The sequence below is a fragment of the Euprymna scolopes genome, chromosome 7, assembly GCF_053919585.1.
Source record: "Euprymna scolopes isolate OS-2025 chromosome 7, ASM5391958v1, whole genome shotgun sequence".
Taxonomy (NCBI): domain Eukaryota; kingdom Metazoa; phylum Mollusca; class Cephalopoda; order Sepiida; family Sepiolidae; genus Euprymna; species Euprymna scolopes.
In genome coordinates this window covers 84,273,854-84,292,015 of record NC_136488.1, presented here as the reverse complement: position 1 = coordinate 84,292,015, position 18,162 = coordinate 84,273,854, and the positions used below count along the sequence as shown (strand labels likewise).

General features: G+C 34.8%; 1 protein-coding gene across 4 annotated transcripts in view; it reads left to right on the top strand.

Annotated features, from left to right (window-relative positions):
• The window catches only part of LOC145279819 (uncharacterized), an 843,773-nt gene that overhangs the window by 780,691 nt on the left and 44,920 nt on the right, over positions 1 to 18,162 (top strand). For all 4 annotated transcript variants that reach the window (XM_080131190.1, XM_080131191.1, XM_080131189.1 and 1 more), the window contains exon 48: positions 3,595 to 3,682. In XM_080131190.1, the coding sequence (XP_079987316.1) occupies positions 3,595 to 3,682 (88 nt within the window). The remainder of the gene's footprint in view (positions 1 to 3,594; positions 3,683 to 18,162) is intronic.

The window sequence follows — 18,162 nt, the reverse complement described above, 5'->3', positions numbered from 1 at the left end:
ATTAAGTTAAAACTAGTATAAGTTCTAACAATGCGAAAATAAACAAAGAGACAAATGTAAGAGGATTATTAAATAAGAAAACATTGAAGTGAATTCACTTTGCAATTGTAGGAATATTGACGAATGTCCATTAGAAGGTAAATGTCTTATTTCTTATGTAGTATATAAATGTGATTGAATACAAATTGAAATGATCGATATTGAGTAGTACCAGTAAATACTCACCAAACAAGTCGGGCTGATGTAACCTTTGCAATCTCGAATCGTATCGTATAATATCTAGAGAAAACTTTCTTAACAAATGACAGGAAATAATTCAAAATTGTTTGCATAAATCAAAATATGCATTATCGCGATAAAAATCTGATTAGTAAAATTATTAAATTGAAATTGAATTGATGTACTTAGCAAGTAAAATTAATTTTGATTTATTGAGACTAAAATATAAGTAAATAAAGTTGAGAATAAAAATGAAAATAATACATTTAAAGTATTAATAAAGGTTAGGTAAACAATTAAATCTAAATTAAATATAACAATTGATTTTAATGATAATTTAAACAATAAATATAAAGGGAAGGAGAGAAATGTTTATGCTGTATTATGTAGTATGATTTCAAAATATCATGTTTGGATATAATATAAATAGTATAAATTGATATAAAACTATATATATATACTCATTAAATAAATATATATATATATATATACTCATTAATAGTTATTTATAAGTGGTTTAATTAGATGTAATAAGTAACCAATGGGCTTTAATAAAACGTGATTCGAAAAATAGATTAGGAAAATATATATATATATTATAATATATATGTGTGTATGTATGCGTGTATATATATGTATGTATATATATATATATATATATATATATGTAACTACCTTAATAGCATAATTTTAAGTATTTTCCATATGTAGATAAATATTTTATATAAATATAATTAGCTAATGAAAATAAACAAAATAAATACAACTTTATAACCTTGTTATATAGGCCTAATTAATTTAAATAATCGTAGCATATAGGATGGCAAAATATATATAAATTATTATTTAATATGAACAAGGAAGATAAGTATGCTAATATATTACACATAATATATCATTTTACTGGAGAGTGATAAAAAGAGCGTACATCTATATTATGCAATCAGGAGTGGAGTAAGAATTAAATATTAAATTATTATAGGGAATAGAAATGGATCATGATATTATTACTTAGTTTAATAGTAATGTTTATAAATGTTAAGGTTAAGTTTATAGATGGTAAAGTTGAGTTTGATAAGTAAGGTAATTTATGGATTAGAAAAACTAAATGGTAATAATCATAATATTACAAATGTATTTATAGTAATCAGACTCCAAATATTGATCTAAAAATAAAATGTATATGATGCAACAAGTGATTATTAATTGATTGATAAGTGGTTTCAAATGTGTAACCCAAGTGGTTTCATTGTTAGAATGAATGTAAAAATCAATGTTATAGTTATAAGATATATCTATTGAAAATTTATTAAGTAAAACTATATATATATATATATATATATATATATATATATATATACATATATGTATACTCATTAAATTAACGTCTATAAATTCATTTTGGAATTATTAGTTAAATCATAATAAATAAATAAACAATAATTAATTAATTAATTAATTAAAGTACATAGGAGAGCGAGTTTAAAGTATAAGGAAAACCCGAGTTGGATATGGTCTAAAATTTTTAGGTATAAACAATATTTATAACCTTAACTAAAATTAAAATTAGAATTAGTTTTAACTTAAATATACATTTATTTAATTATAATTAAAATAACATGTTATCAAAGTGAGAAACTCTTAAACATACTTATTAGAGAATTGGGATATACAGGGTGACCCAAAAAAACGGGTCCCAACTCTAATTAGGCCATGTTTCTTAGTATTTTGTCCCAACACAGTGTATTCTTTGTCCCAGCTCCCTACTGGTGTCTTGGTGTACTCACGATCGTTGATTCTGCTATGTCCTGTAAAATAAGGGCAATCGGTGAATAAATAATGGAGATATCACGTTTTTTTGGGGGGGGGGTCACCCTGTATACAATGATAAATAATAATTATACGTAAATAAGGAACAAGTTCGAAAAATATTTATTAATACTAGATTGTCATATGTAGAATTGAGTAAAGTTTGTGAAATGTAAAATTAAAAATATTACTTTCAATATAAATAATAATGGTGCTGATATTGATAATAATATGAATAAATATATAAATAAATTAAATTAAAGCAAATGTAAGTAACTAATTAATTTACAATTCAACATTAGCAGATATGAAGTATAACTTAATAACTTATGACTATAGATTGAAATTATTTTTAATACTAACGTTTTATATTGTAAAAATTAGTTAATTAATTTATAATATAAGTCCTTTTAATTTTTTTTAATAATATTAAATGAAAGACATTAAAACTATATTAAAATTACTTATTAGTTGAATATGGATGTCTACGCGTTGGTTAAATAAATAAATATAAGTAAAGTTAATATTTCGTTAGATTTGTTCCAATGGAGGTAACTCTGTCTCACTTTATTAAGTAAATCAAATTATTTATAATTACGATATAAAGGAGTTTGCAGATTATATTTAAACTTAACAAAATGTAAGTATAGTTTCTGAATCATATGATTTTAAAAATTATAATTGTAATGATTAATAAGCTTGATTATAATAGCTAACAGAATTGAATTATGTATGGTTTTCAATTCAAATCAATTTATGATCAATCAAATGATGAGCGTAATGATCAATCGTTTTTTGGGTTGGGGAGCTTAGTTTAGTTTCGTATATACAAACATGTATAATAGTTTATAATTTGTTGATATTATTTTCATACGTATGTATACACAAATTAGAATTAATAAATTTACTAATTCTAAAATCGAACATTTTGGTAGAAGATTCATAAATTAATTAAAACTGTTGGCACGATTAGTTGGGTTTAATGACTTTGTTTGATAAAAATTCAATATGGCGTAATGGAAAAATAAAAAGGTATATGCAGCTTCTCTTCCAATTTTCAGATATAAATCATGTCAAATCACACTTCAATTCCTTTTAACGGATTGATTGTTGCTATTTTTTATGAGTTAAGGTCATAATAGATTCACTGATTGATGTAATAATTAAGTGATTGATTTTGCGCTACGAAGCAGATACTGTCAAGAATTGTATAATTCAACTGAATTAGAGGAATAAATTATAAGTTGGTCAACATCATGAATTTTGGAATATAACTTTTTGTCATTTATTATATATATATATATATATATATATATATATATATATATATATGAGAGAAAGAAAAAGCAAAACCAATGGAAATAAAATATAGAGAAAGTTAAAACTTGTATAGTTTGCTAGCAAGTCATTATTCAAGCACGTCTGATTGAACACAACAGAGCTATTCTTTTTCCCCGATTTTTCTGGATATATTTTCAGTTCGCCGAGCAGTCTTCTTAAAATAAAATATATAATGTCATTTTTTTTATTTATTTATTTATTTATTTGGAATATTTAATTTTTCAGGCTTTGTTTTTAGCTTATGGCCCGGATCTTCACCAAAAACAAAACGTTAAACCTTTTCAAAATATTGAAATTTACAATTTATTGGCAGGTAAGTCGCTTTTGAATCTAAATGAATAAATACTAAAAATGATTTTTGTGAATTGAATCACTTTTATACTGTCATCAAAACGGTTACTGTTATTTAAATCAATAATACAACAGGTATATACCTCACATATATATATATATATATATATATATATATGTGTATATATATATTAGCTGTAACCTGCCACGCGTTGCTGTGGCTCAAATTGACGCAATGGAAAAAGTTCTAAAATGAGAAAATGCATGTTTCTTATAGGTTTAATTTCCCATTTAGTATGAGTACACAGGTTTTGTTATTCCATTTTCTCAGCTGATATAGAGATTTTCTGGTTTGGTGACTCTTGAATACGTAACATAAATTGTCCATGTGAAAAAACAGTCAGCGTGTGGCTGTAAGCCACACAATTGTAAAGATTGTTCCCTGAGCTTTGTTGATGGTTATTGCAAACGACAATGAAATTGGAAAGTGCAATTTCACAAAGTGTAATGATGTATCTGTTGGAATCATAGGAATGTGTGGAATGAAGATATATTCACCCATGAAAGCTTATGTTAAGATTGTTCTTTCTATGATATTGTGTGTTAATTTTTTTTTTTACTGCAAGCCATGTGCCATTGCCAAGCTTGGAATAGTTTATATTTCGCAACATGATAATTAGTACGCCAATTTCAGTTGCAGTACATGCGGTGGCTTCGCTGGCAAATCTAGCTGTAGGATAATTAACCACTTTATCTGCTTCAACAACTGGCGATGGATTTGTATGTGACTACCTCACTTTGAATTTTGCGTTGAATAATAGCGTAAATTTATGGACGTCATTGTATTGAGCTGCAAGAATAGCTGATTCACTCACCCAACTGGAATTCGTATAATTAATTTGAATATCTGGAAACCCCTTTTAAACCAACTCTTCTTTTGATGTTATAAAATTACAGAAGCTCAGAGTCAAAGAATTTCGCCCGTAACTCGGATTAGCCAGCACTTTTACGTATCCAATTTTCCATTAAAAAAATTGTGTGAATCGAGCAGTCTGCAAATGGATACGCATATTTGGAGTTAAGGTTAATGTCTTCACATAGCACCCAAAAGTAGAGTATTTGAGGCAAGCATTTATTTCATATGCTGGTGTTGATTGGGGAATTGCAGGTAACATTTGTATGAAATCTCCTGCAAGCAATATTACTGCATTCCCAAATGGTCTGACATTACCATGCTAAGCTTGCAAGGACCGACCAAGAGCTTCAAGTGATTTTTTGCGTGCCATTGTGCATTCATCGAAAACAATAAGTTTACATTTTTGCAATATTTTCCCCATATTGGATGTTTTGGAGATGCTGAACATGAGATTTTTGAAAAATTGAATGTTTAATAGTAGTTTTAAAGTAGAATAAGTAGTTCTACTTGGTAGCAAGGTCGCAGGTATTCTGCTTACAGCAAGGGCTAAGGCTATGTCATTTTGTCACCGAATGGCTGCCAAAATAAATTTAAGTAGAAATGTTTTACCAGTTACTTCTGGTGCCGTTCAAGGTAGCAGTAATTTCCAGATAACTTCTAATCTCACAGTAAGTAAATTAGGTGACTAAAATAGGATTTATCCATGTTTTGACAATGCCTTATTCGCTGTAATTAATTTAGGAGTCTAAAATAGAAGGAGGGATTAGAGATGAAAAGATAGAGAGGAAGGTATATAGATAGAAAAGAAAGTGAGAGAGAAATAGAGATAGAGAGATAGAGGGATTGAGAGGGGAGAGTTAGAAACAGAGAGGGAGCGAGACAGAGGAAAGGAGAGAAAAGGAGAGGGAAAGGAGGAGTTAGAGAGAGAAGGGGCTCAAAGAGACATGGAGAGGGTGATAGATTGAGAGAGAGAGAGATGAACGGAGAGAGATATTAAGAAGAAGAGAGAGAGGGGGAGAGAAACAGAGGGTGAACTACACTTCACCGTTTTTTCCCTCGATCAGTACAGGAGAAATCCTTCGAGACCGAAGCAAATTTTATTTTTGTTACTATCCAGAGTACCCTTTTTTACGGGGGCTAGAGTTTCCACATAATGGAAACCGACCGGGTTATCTGTACTTTCACCTAACAATTTAATAAACAAAAAAGGCAGAGTTGTACAACCATCACCCCCTGCGTAATTTCTATACTGATAGGTTTTTTGAAATTTTTTCACTGGATTATTATTGATTGAACATTAATTAACCAGATTATGAAAAAAAAATCATTATTTCGACATTTGGTCACCCATTTTGTAACCAATAAAAACGAAAGTAAAAATGACATGAGCCTACCGCATTTGTAAGTCGGAAATATGTAATTTGTTTCTCAAAGAAAAAACAATAGAATGAATGATTTTTATTTTTGCTTTTTATGCAACTAAAGTTTCGAGTTTTGTTTTTTTTTAACTTTAGTTTTTCGTTGATGAAAAGTGATTTTGTGGGTTTTTTAAATAATTTATTTGTGTTTATGAAAGGTGAGTTTGTGGGTGTTTCTTTACAGTAATTTATCTGTTTTATGAAAGGTGAGGGTTTTTTTTCAAAGCTGGGTTTGTTTTACCGGACACATAGATTCGCAAAAGTTGTGAAAAAAACAAATATATAACAAATAAATGTTATCAAAGGCAACGTAAGTTACTTTTCTACCTAACTGAATATTTTTTGGTGTTTTTATTTAATGTAACATGTTTATTCAGCTCGAAAAATATGCAGTGTTTACCGGTGTATTGGAAAATTAAAAATGATGCTCGACTCTCTCTTTAACTCGGTGAGTTTAGGTTACAATATGGGTGACCGATTTACCAGAACATTGTAACTAAAAAGTGAGCACCCCTTTCAAATGTCGAAATAATGATTTTTTTTTTTTTCATAATCTGATTAATTAGCGTCCAATCAATAATAATCGAGTGAAAAAAATTCAAAAAACTTATCAATGTAGAAATTACGCAGTGGGTGATGGTTGTACAACTCCGCCCAAAAAAGATATTGTAAAACATGACGTCAACAGCCGGACGAAGCCGAGCGTTGCAGATGTAAGGTAAATATTCAGATACGTTATAAAAGAACACCGACCACTCTAATTTGTTTTTTAGGGGTAATCGAGGTCGCTGACAACGAATCTGATGATCAAATCCGGGGCAAATTTACCGTTTGCACGGTATTAACCCCTGAACCCACGAACTACCTTCCGCCATTTTACAGCTTCCGTTTATGCTACGCGCGGTAATATAAACGACGGTTGTGGAAAGTGCCTTCACGTAGAAAACTGCCTTCCCTGAAGGCGTATGAATCTTTTGTGGAACATTCAAACTTATAGGACAAAGAAGAAAAGCGCTCCAATTGGGGGTTAATGTTGGAAAGACCTTTCTTTTTTTTTTTTTTCAGAACAAAATTTTTTAAAAATGTTTGTTTTCATTGGCGGACAATTTAAAATTCGAAGGAAAAGTTGTCTAAAACAAATTATTAAAAAAAAAATACATTACAGTACTTTTGGGGGATTTTTTTTTTTTTGCCTTACGTAGATTTTAATACGGTTTACAAAAACATAAGCACTAAACATTTTCATGTTATATTCTTATATTTAGAGAAATTGCAAAGTAAAATCGTAAATGTAGAAACAAAACATCAATAGAAAAAAAGCACAAGAACCCAAAAACCTACCGTCGTTTATTTGTATTTGAAAATGCCTTTTTTTTTCTTTTTTTTTTTTTTGTCAAATAAATTGTAAGCTATTTTTGTAATAATATCGGCCCTCGGAATACTCCCCCCCCCCTACATCCACATGTTAAGAACAATTTTCGAGGTTTGGGGGCTGTTGAATCTGCAAGCCGTTTTTAACATGGGGAGGTTATTTTTTTATAGTTTAGAAAAAGTGAAACAAACTGTTTTGTGTATCTTCTTTTTCTTTTTTCTTTTTTTTTTTTTTTGCAAGTATGTAAACAAATTGCCGAATCACCAGGCGAAATGACGGACAGCTCTCTTAAAATAATTTTTAGAAAAATAAATAAAAATAAATATTCAGACTTGGCACAAAAAGGAAGTGTAAATTTATTTACCATTTTTTGTGTTAAGTTTTTTTTAGTGTCCATTGGAAATGAAGAAATCCTTCTTGACTGGGTAAATGTTTTTTGTGTGTGTAAAATTCGAAGAGAAAAGAGAAATTAAATGTTTATCTTTGTGTAGGCACTTCTTGTAGCGGAGAGATAAGGAGATTTTTTTGTTTCCTTTGGGAGAATTATCTACTCTCTCGTAGTGTATTTGGTGTATATAGAGCACGTGAGGATCCGGCAGAAAAAGAGTAAGAGAGTCAACTCAAAATTTGCGCCACAGTTTTTTTTTTTTGTTGTTTTTTGTCCTCTTGATGGGAGCTGTCCGGAAACGGTGACACATCAAAAGGTCCCTGTCAAATTTAAGTTCTGGTGATTCAATATAAACCGGAGTATCTAAGTATCTAACCTAACTGTGTTTTTAAATATTAAAAAGTAAAAAATATTAACACACTAAAAAAGCTTTTTTCATTTATTTTCGGTTCCGCTTTGAGTTGACGTGATACCACATGAAAAAAATTTTTTCGTTTATTTTCGGTTCCGATTTCAGCTGAGGTGATAAACTGGAAGTATTTCTGTTTTATCGCCTCGGGTGAAATCGGAACCGAAAATAAACGAAAAAAGTTGGGTTTTTTAATGTCGTATTATTTTTTTTACTTTTTAAGATTTACAAACACAGTATGGTTAGATGCAATTATTCTTGCAAAATATAACAAAAACCCCACTTGTAGATTTCAAGTTTAGTGATTTCGAACGAACCAAGAATTACATTTATTTATATATATATATATATATCTGAGGTTATTGTTTTCCAGAGATTAAGTAACCAATGAAGTTTAATGAGGTTAATACAAGAGTGCTCAATACCAAAGTAGAGCAGGGTATACTCTTTGTTAGTTTTTACACAAGCAGTAATATGTCGCTACAGTCATGAGCAGGTTTCGGTCAGGTAGTTAACCGAAACATGCTCATGGCTGTGTAGCAACATATTACTGCTTATAAAAAAACAAATAAAGAAATATATATATATATATATAATTAGCTGGACGCGCAGTGTTGCCCGGTCATACAATGTTGAACATGAGATTCTAATTTATGCAGATTGCGTATGTTTTATTATAGAATGAATTCTCTATTGATTATTATTTGCCCGGTGGACTAATTTGCAAAAATTTATAAAAAAATGTCTTTTTAAATAATAATGATAATGTCGTTCATTAAATTCCGTCTGTGTTTGTTTACAATATCACGTCAGCTGATATTTAAACTTGACAATGAATGCTCTGGAAAAGTCATTTCTGATTCATCTTTAGTTTTAAAATATGCAAACGAAGAAAAGATTTGCGGCGATTTTAAATGATACCTCTTCTTTTATCATCATCAATTGAACTTATGAATAAGAAAAAATTAAAACAAACTGGTAAGATACACCCGGATTTAACAGAGGATCATTCGATCTGCAGTAGAATGCTCTACTACTGAGCTATATCTCCAGAAAACAATAAAAACATTTTTTAGAAGTAATGATTTCAGATCGGAGTTTTTGATTTTCGAAATGATTTGCTCAGATTTTATTATTTCCCTTCGCCGATGTAATGTAAAATATTCCCCTGTAAAAATTATTTTTTATCTAGAAGGAAGAAAGACTTTCAATACTTATCAGATGAATGTCTGTATAAAACATATCTAAGAACACTGCCAGACATATAAATTACCTTTGTGTAAAATTTGCAAAAGATAGGCTCAGCCGTTTCGGAATCTATGAGGAACTCTCTCTCTCTCTCTCTCTCTCTCTCTCTCTCTCTCTCTCTCTCTCTCTCTCTCTCACTCACACACACACACACACACACACACATAAGTGACTTATATACGTCAGTTGGAGACCCGGTCTGAACAAAACTCCAGGCCATCTGACCAACCAAAACTGCCTTGAAGTGTGAAACCCCCTGACCAGGCCCTAGTCGTAGGCTAACAGACTTACTACGGTTAACAACGACGCCTGTGACGTTTTTATACTCAGTGAGCGCCTAAGTCACCGCTTTGATGTCGTTATATCTCGACATGCACTCGGTGATGTCATAGGCGTACGCGCACACGCTGGCACGTTTTCTGTCATGAAAAGCAATACCGCGCAGGACTGGTCTCGCCACCTTGTCCTTTAATTTGCAAAGGAAGAGCTCCAATGCCAGGACATAAAGCAGAGGCGACAGCAGACAGCCCTGACGCACTGGCCAAGAGACCCCAAACGACTCCGAGAGCCTACCGTCACTCTGCGATACAGAACAGAGACCCACTTGCGGAAATCCGGACTAAAACCAGCAGTCTCTATAATAGATTCCAATAAACCATGGTCGTACCTATCGAAAGTTTTGGACTGATCTAAATTGATCAACGCAGCTCCTGTGTCATCTTTTATCCCCTCTAAGATCGTGCACAACAAGTGCAAGTTGTTTTGAATCATTCCCTCCTTCATAGCGAAAATCTGATTCAGTTCGATCAAGTCGCTGATAACAACCTGCACTCGGTTTGTAAGAACTTGTGTTACCCCATCACAGCTAGCTGCTCGGGCCGCAGTAAGGCGAGACGAGCAAGGTAAATAGCTGCTAAACTCCTGGCCGCGGAGTCTAAGTAGTTGGGTGAAGCGCCCCTCCAAATGTTCATGAAATCCTTTGCAAATCTCACTAGTCAATACGAGAGTATGTCCTTCCAGGTTTTTCACTATCCAAATATACTCATCTGAGCCACGGCGTAAAGCTGCCTTATGCTCAACAGCATCAACTTTAACGACTTCGTTAAATACTATTTAACCTAGCTCTCACTACTTGACCTTCATATCGCTTGTTAGCCAAGCGATTGAGGTCCTCCTTAACTAATGCTATCTCTAGAGGATCCCCTCCAGTCGCTGTCCAGCTTAGCCTATCTTCTAAATGCCCTAATTACAGCTATATTGGAAGTCTAATTTGAGCCTTAAGATTAACCCATCAGCTACTCCCAATAACCATCCCCACTAACTCCCGCTGAATTAATGACGTTAGCTGTTCTCGGAAGTCGGTCATCTCCAGCAAGGAGGCGTTCAACTTCCAGTACCCAGCCAATCTAGGCCTATTGCTTAACTTCAAATGGGCCATAACCAATTTATTGTCCGAATGACCTGGCCAGTAGAACATGGGACAAGATAGAAAATCTACGTCGCCCTTTCTGACTAACATTCTGCCCAGTTAAGTACTCGGACAGAAGGCGACCTAGTATGCCACGTCCACATCTTCCTCCCTGGGTGATCCATACGAAACCTATCAACAAAACCGCACGATGCTATCAAGTCAAACAGACTGCTTTCACACCTATCCGACCCTCTATTCCCCCCGACTATCTATCTTGGGATCTAGGATAACATTCCAGTCCCTCATTAACACTACCCACTGCGGACCCGAGAGAAACACCTCCATACACCAAAAAAAGAAAACCCTCTTGTTTGCGATATTGGGTACGTAAACTGCGACGATCCGGTACTTACCACTTTTAATGGCAACATCGATTAAGACCAGCCTTCCCTGGGTGTCTGCGTGAACTACATTTACTGTCGCAGATAGGGTGAGACTAACTAGCAAAGATACCCCACAACTCTGAAGATTGCCATATGTTGAGTAGACGTTAAATTCATCCCCGTACGAAACGAAGTGGGTCTCCCGAAGAGCAGCTATGTCTACCTCAAGGGTCACGAAATCCCCTTAGCATGCGAGCAGCTCTGCTTCGGGATCTCATGTCCCTCATATTTAAACTAGCTAGATTAAGATTCGTGAATTCTTAGCTTATAATATTCTTCACACACGGGACTGAAGTTCTCGGGGTAAGGGCGTCAAAGGCCTGACCAAAACTGCCCAAGAGCAGGTTGGATGTAACCCGTTCTGACGTTCAGGGGAAACGTTAGTTTCAATGCTATATATAATGAAGGGTGAAGGTAAAATGGGACCCCCCCTTCACATCTGCTCGTTATATTGCTTTTTTCCCGGCTTCCAGCATTCTCCATATCGCTTTTGCTCTTCCTCCTCTATTCACTCTCACAAAACTGATTATCCTGGGGGCGTCTTCAAAGTTCCTCGAGTTTAAGATTTTTTCCCCTCTACTTCCTCAAACCTCTCTTTAGGTATCTTTTCTGACACCGATTGAGATCCCCTATGACTTGCTCGCTATCTGCTTTGCAGAGTCTCTTCCCGAACCAGAATGTAAACTTCCTATTTTTTTCTGTCTAGGGGCCACGAGGGAGGGGGTTCTTCTGCTACTTTTTTACTACTTTATCTGTTGGAGCATCTTCCACATCTTCCATCGAGATGGTGGGAGAGTTAAACAGAGGCAAGTTAAGCTGTCCTTCCTTTTAAGCTGGGATTTGCTGCTCAGATAGTGGAGGAAGATCTGAATTTTCGTCTTTGTTTTTGCCTTTTTGTCTTTGGACTTTGTCACGGCTGTTTCATTTTCCCCTTCAGACTCTGAAGATAATCTCTGATGTTTTCTTTTGTTCGCCACAACCATTTTTCTAGATGTAATCTGGGTAGGGGGGGCTCTTCTTGTTTCCTCCCCATTTTTGAGACAACCTTGCACCAGGTTGTGGCTTCCTTCTCTGCCTTATTCTCTTTTTCTGTCACTTCTTCCTTTCTTGCCGATATTTGTTTGGTCATTTTCTCCGGAACTTTCTGGAGGCATGTTTTCGCCATGTTCCTGGGTTTCTGGCAATGCCAGCAATGTGTTTTTCGGTCCTCCCACAATATCACCGACATTGACATTACTATCTATAGCAACGCTGCAAATGCCGTAAATGACCAAGTTCTCTCTGAATCTCTCTCCTCCGATCTTGATAACGTGGTGCAATGGGGAAAGAGGTGGCTGGTTAATTTTAATGCATCTATAACCAAGCTTCGATTTTTACATCATCAACACTCTGATCCTCGTATGGCATCAATTGGAATGAATGACTCTTGTGTTGGGGGGTGGCCAATGTTTTGACAAATCATGAGTCTGACCTGTACTTCTGATCTGAAATGAAACACGTATATCAAATCCGTTGACAAGGTCGCTTTTTTTTTACAAAGGAGAGTCAGTACTTACCAAGGCCTGAACGCTACTCGAGGATATGGGTTAATGAGTGTACAGTAGTTAATAGGAAAATATCGTAGTAATCGTTAGTAGTGGGAATTAGGTAAATTGGATTACTTAAGGGATAGCTCATCAATAATTTGTTCAAACTCGACTTGAAGACGATCATATTGTAATGAGTTGGAACGCAAAAAAACGGAACAGAGTTTCACAGGTGTGCAGTTCTAAAAAAAAGAAACTTTATTCATGGAATTTACGTTTAGGTTTAAGCACAGATAAAGAGTTGGGAAAATTATTGATAGTGGTTTCAACTAGACGAGTGTTTTTCGTGAAAGTCAGACCAGGGGGACCATAGACTGGAGCTCAGACAAGCACCTGCCATGAAAATTACGATCAAGCAGAGACAGGTTCGCAACGTCTCTTCTGATGGAAAAAGGTTGCAGGGAAGAGAATAGAGAATCCCCCACTAAGCTATGAAACCTATTTTGAACTCTGTCAAGGCAGGACAGGCTGCTTCTAGCAGATCCTGCCCATATTTGGCAAGAGTACTCAACCTTTAGACATATTTGGCTCTTATACAGGTAGAGAATTGTATCAGCAGTGAGATATCTACTGGAGCGGTAGAACAATCCCACCATTTTTCCAGCAGCTTTGGCAATGGATTTGGTGTATGTGCTCCATCTCAGATCAGGAGTAAAGGTCAGACCCAGAAGCTTGTCAAAACATGAAGACTCCCCAAGACTAGAGCCATTCATTTCAAGTGATCTCAGACGAAGATCAGAGCGTTGATGGTGTAAAGATAGAAGCTTGGTTTAAGATGCATTAAAATTAACCAATCACCTTTTTCTCCTTTGCACCACGCTATCAAGATCAGAGGAGAAAGAATGAGAGAACTTAGTCATTTACAGCCTTTGCAGTGTTGATATAGATTGTAGTGTTGTCAGGATAAATGTCTACAAATGATCTTAGAGTGTGATTTTGAAGATCATTGATGTAGATCAGGAAGAGAGTTGGGCCCAGGAGTGACCCTGAGAGATTTCAGCATTAATGCTGTGAGATTCTGACTTATGCCTATCAATCACTAATATTATGCACATATCCGATAGAAAAGATGTAATTATTGAGAAAACATTTCCAGTTATACCATAGCTGGAGATCTTGTGAAGTAAACATTTATGCCACACCCTATCAAAGGCCTTTGATATGTCAAGAGCAACTGTCCTAGAAAGGAAGTCTCCATCGTAAGATTCGTTAATCCTATGAGATATAACTGTTAGCACATCTACTATAGATCTAGTAGAATGGAAACCATATTGCTTGCCACTGAGGAGGTTATTTTTGCTGAGGTAGTTGACTACTTTTCTATTTAATACAGATTCCATCAACTTACTGATGACATTCATGAGACTGATTGGTTTGTATTGAGAGGGAGATGAGCGATCACCTGAATTTTTACATACGGGACATACTGATGAGGTTTTCCAGGGTGTTAGGAAGCAATTCTCCTTAAGACAATGCTTAAACAGCTTTGTAAGTATGGGAGCTAGTTCTGGTTGAAGCTTTTTCAGCACTATAATAGGAATGCCGTCAGAGCCAGTTGCTTTACTAGAATCGAGGTTTTTGATTAGCTTGGCAACATCACGCACAAATATTTTTATGTTGCATAGCGTGTTTTCAGACACAGGAGAAAATACAGGAGGTTGACGACCTTGATCGCATCGAGTAGAATTAGCTGAAAAGTTATTGGCAAAAAGTTCGACTTTGTCCAATGCTAATGAGGGTATATCAGGTCAATTTATTATGGTTGGGATAGAGCACACACGTGTATTCAGGACTCTGTTTGTTATTTGCCAAAATTGGTGGGAACCAAGCCGCTGCTCAGCTACTTTGTACTTGACAGACTGAACATACAACTCTCTCGCGTTCTTTATTACTCTTTTACAGTGGTTGCTGGCAGTCCTGAAGGCGGCTTGAGTCTCAGTACATTTATTACGTTGGAAACAATGCAAATAGTGATTTCTGTGGCAGCAACACATTCTGGAGAGAACCAAAGCTGGCTGTTCCGTTTTTAGCTGGAATTTTGGGGAGGGTATGAAACAGTTTATACCTTGATTCTGTCAGGCCCGATACTGTGGAGAGCACGTTCTTTTTAAACATTGAACACAGAGGTAGATCTGATAAAGATGTAGGAAAGTCATTTCAAGTCAGCCACAGAGTATCGATATATTATACAATGGAGAGGTACGTCTGATGACTTATTACATTTTTATTTTAACTGTGACAACCGAGTGGTCGGAAGATCCTACTGGGGACAGAACAGAGGATGAACATAGCTCAGAGCAAGTTGTGAGAAAACGGTCTAGGCGACTTGCATATTGGTCATCAGTGTCGGGCACACGGGTGTGTTCGCGAATGATCTGAGTGAGGTCATAAGCAATGGAAAAATTGTGACATAACCTCCCCTCATTATACGTTTTGTTTGAGTGGGGTAACTATTCCGCATTGTGAACATTGAAGTCTCCACAGACGTGAATGATAGCCGAAGGATGAGTAAACAGGACGATAGAGGGCAAATATAAGCGCAGTGGTGTGAGCAAGTGCAATCCGGAAGCAAATATTCCATGCCCATGCAATCCGGAAGCACATATTCCATGCCCATGGCGATCTTGGGGGTCATATTTGGAGGTTAAATTAGAATATCCTTTAACTACAAACACATCTATGGAAATAGTCGGTCCAATGTCAATTTCGCTTAGGAAGAATGTTTGGTTTGGTTTCCTGTAATTGGGTTTCAACCTCTCGAAGGTTGGAACGTAGATCCCCTGATGTTGGAGGAGGCATGGTAGTGGGGATCTACGTTGGAAGTTGGAGTTTTGGATTAAATCGTGTATTCTTTATGGTGACTTTTCATGGTGGAATAGTTCGACAGACCTGGTTAGAGCAGGACAGAGAGGGAAAGTAAGAGAAAAAGAAGTGAAGAAATATTTTTGTAGATTTATCAAATTCACACTACTAACGATTACTACACATTTTCTTATTGACTACTGTACACTCATTAACCCTTATCCTCGAATGATATCCGGGCCTTGATAAGTAGTGCCTCTTTCATAATATATATATATATATATATATATATATATATATATATAGCATACGTTTCGTCGAACAAATTTACGTGACTAAAATAGGGATTAATTCCCGAAGAAAAAGCTATAGACGATTTTTGAATTCAGTTCTGTGTTTGCAGAAAACATTGTGCTTTTTGCGTGCTCCGAACTGATAGTTGGCTTCTAGTAATCCTTCTTGATTGATGCAGGTCAAAAAAGTCTAGTCTTGTTAGATTCGCAATTAATTCTATCGCAAGAAAGTTGAAAAGGTCAATAAAATTCATGACGGAAAAATGTGCCGTGATCGGTTCTTCCTTCTTACAATGTTCCCAACCAGAGAATTAATTCAAGATCACATTTAAGGGGATTAACCACAGAAGTTATGAGTTCCTTAGAATAACTTTATGTGGATGAATAGTCGGGAAAAAGTCTTCCCATTAGTTTTCATAGATATGTGAAGAAATTCAAACTTTCCTATCAAAATTCAAATTAGAACTGATTTTGGCGCCCTTTTGCGCGTCACGCGTGATTAAAATAAAAAAAAAAAGGAAAAAAAAACGTTTAAATGTAAGTCCAGAAATGCATCAGCGTAAGTATTTCAGATGATGCGAATTTCAACATTTCTTCCTTCCTTCAGGACTACGATAATATTTTTATAGCTTTAAATTCCTCTTTTCTCGCGATCACCCTGTATAATATAGTGAGGCGATGATTGAGTTAACTGACCATAACTGTGTTATACATAGGTTAAGTAAGTAAAGAAACTTTCCGTTCGAATTTTAATGATTGTTTTAATGCTAAAATATCTTTCATTAAATTGTCTAAGTGAGTGTGTGTTAAACTGCATGTGAGTGTAGTTATCGATGTTAATGTATTCGTTTAGAAATGTGTGCGATTGTAAGTATATTCTCTAGTAATTTTTGTCGGTGTTTATGATATAGAGAGTTTATGGGATTAGTGGCTGACATATGTGTGTGTTTTTATGCTATCATTCCCGGTAAATTAATATAACCATGTCGTGTCCTCGATGTGTGTCTGTAGGAATTTGAGTGAAATTTGTTTTGTGCTTGCTTGTATGTATAAATATATGATTGATATGTAGTTTGCTTGAAGCATTGTGTGGGATAGGTATGTAGTAGAGATTTAGAAGGCTGTCACAATGTAGGTTTATATTGACGATAATGAACATATCATTTTTTTTCCTATTTTAACCATAGCTAGCAAAATTTAAGACGCTACTCTTCCCTCTATACAATCCTAATACCTTTCACGCCACAGCGAACACATAAAAGCAAACCACATACATACATAACAAAATATGTATTTATACGTATGTAGTAGAGATTTAGAAGGCTGTCACAATGCGAGGAGTGAAATATAGTATAAGAGAAGACGAGAACAAGTGGCAATTTACAAATAAATAAGTACATACATATATTTTATATATACATATATTTATTCAGTTGTATTGGTAAAATGTCTTACTTGTTATGTCTGCGACTCTGACTTTTATGATTTTAAGTCAAGTAAATGTGTTTGCATGTTGGCTGCTTCTGATTATAAAATTTGGCTACCTGAATCCTCAATATAAACCTATCCAAACCATGACACCTCTTGTTAGGCCGGGTCCAATGTCGAATTCAGATACTTATAAAATAAAGTTCTTAGCAGTCTCTCGGATCATCGAGCCTAATAAGACACAAAGTTCACAACTCGGTTAATCTTGAGTGATACCTTGTCAGTGTCTAGTGTTGCGCAGCGCGTCTCTACTGTAAAAAAAAAAGAAAGAGTTTCACGTTTTTCTGCGGTGCGCCTCTGCTGTATAAAGAGTGCATTACTCCTTCGGTGGTCAGTTTGAAGCCGTCGCTAAGGAAAAATAACTTCCTTTTAAAATGTTCTAATAGAATTGATAAAAAAAAAACTCGACAAGAATTAATTTATACAAAATAAATATATGATAGGGGGTCACTAGTAGACTGATACAAGTCGTTGATCACAAAAAAAAACAAAGATTAGATATAATATTTTAATTCACTTGTATGTAGTCGTGCATAAACCAATACCGTTTCTTGCTCTCTTCTGGTTTATCAGTGGCTGGCAAGAGTATATTTTAGTAGTCATTGCTGGTTGTTAACAGGAGGGGTGAAGGGAAAAGTAAGGCGTCTTTTCTCTCTGATTCATAGATCACGATTTTTTCAATGGGGATTAATTTCTCGGCTGAGATACTCTGGCGTGATGTGTTGCTC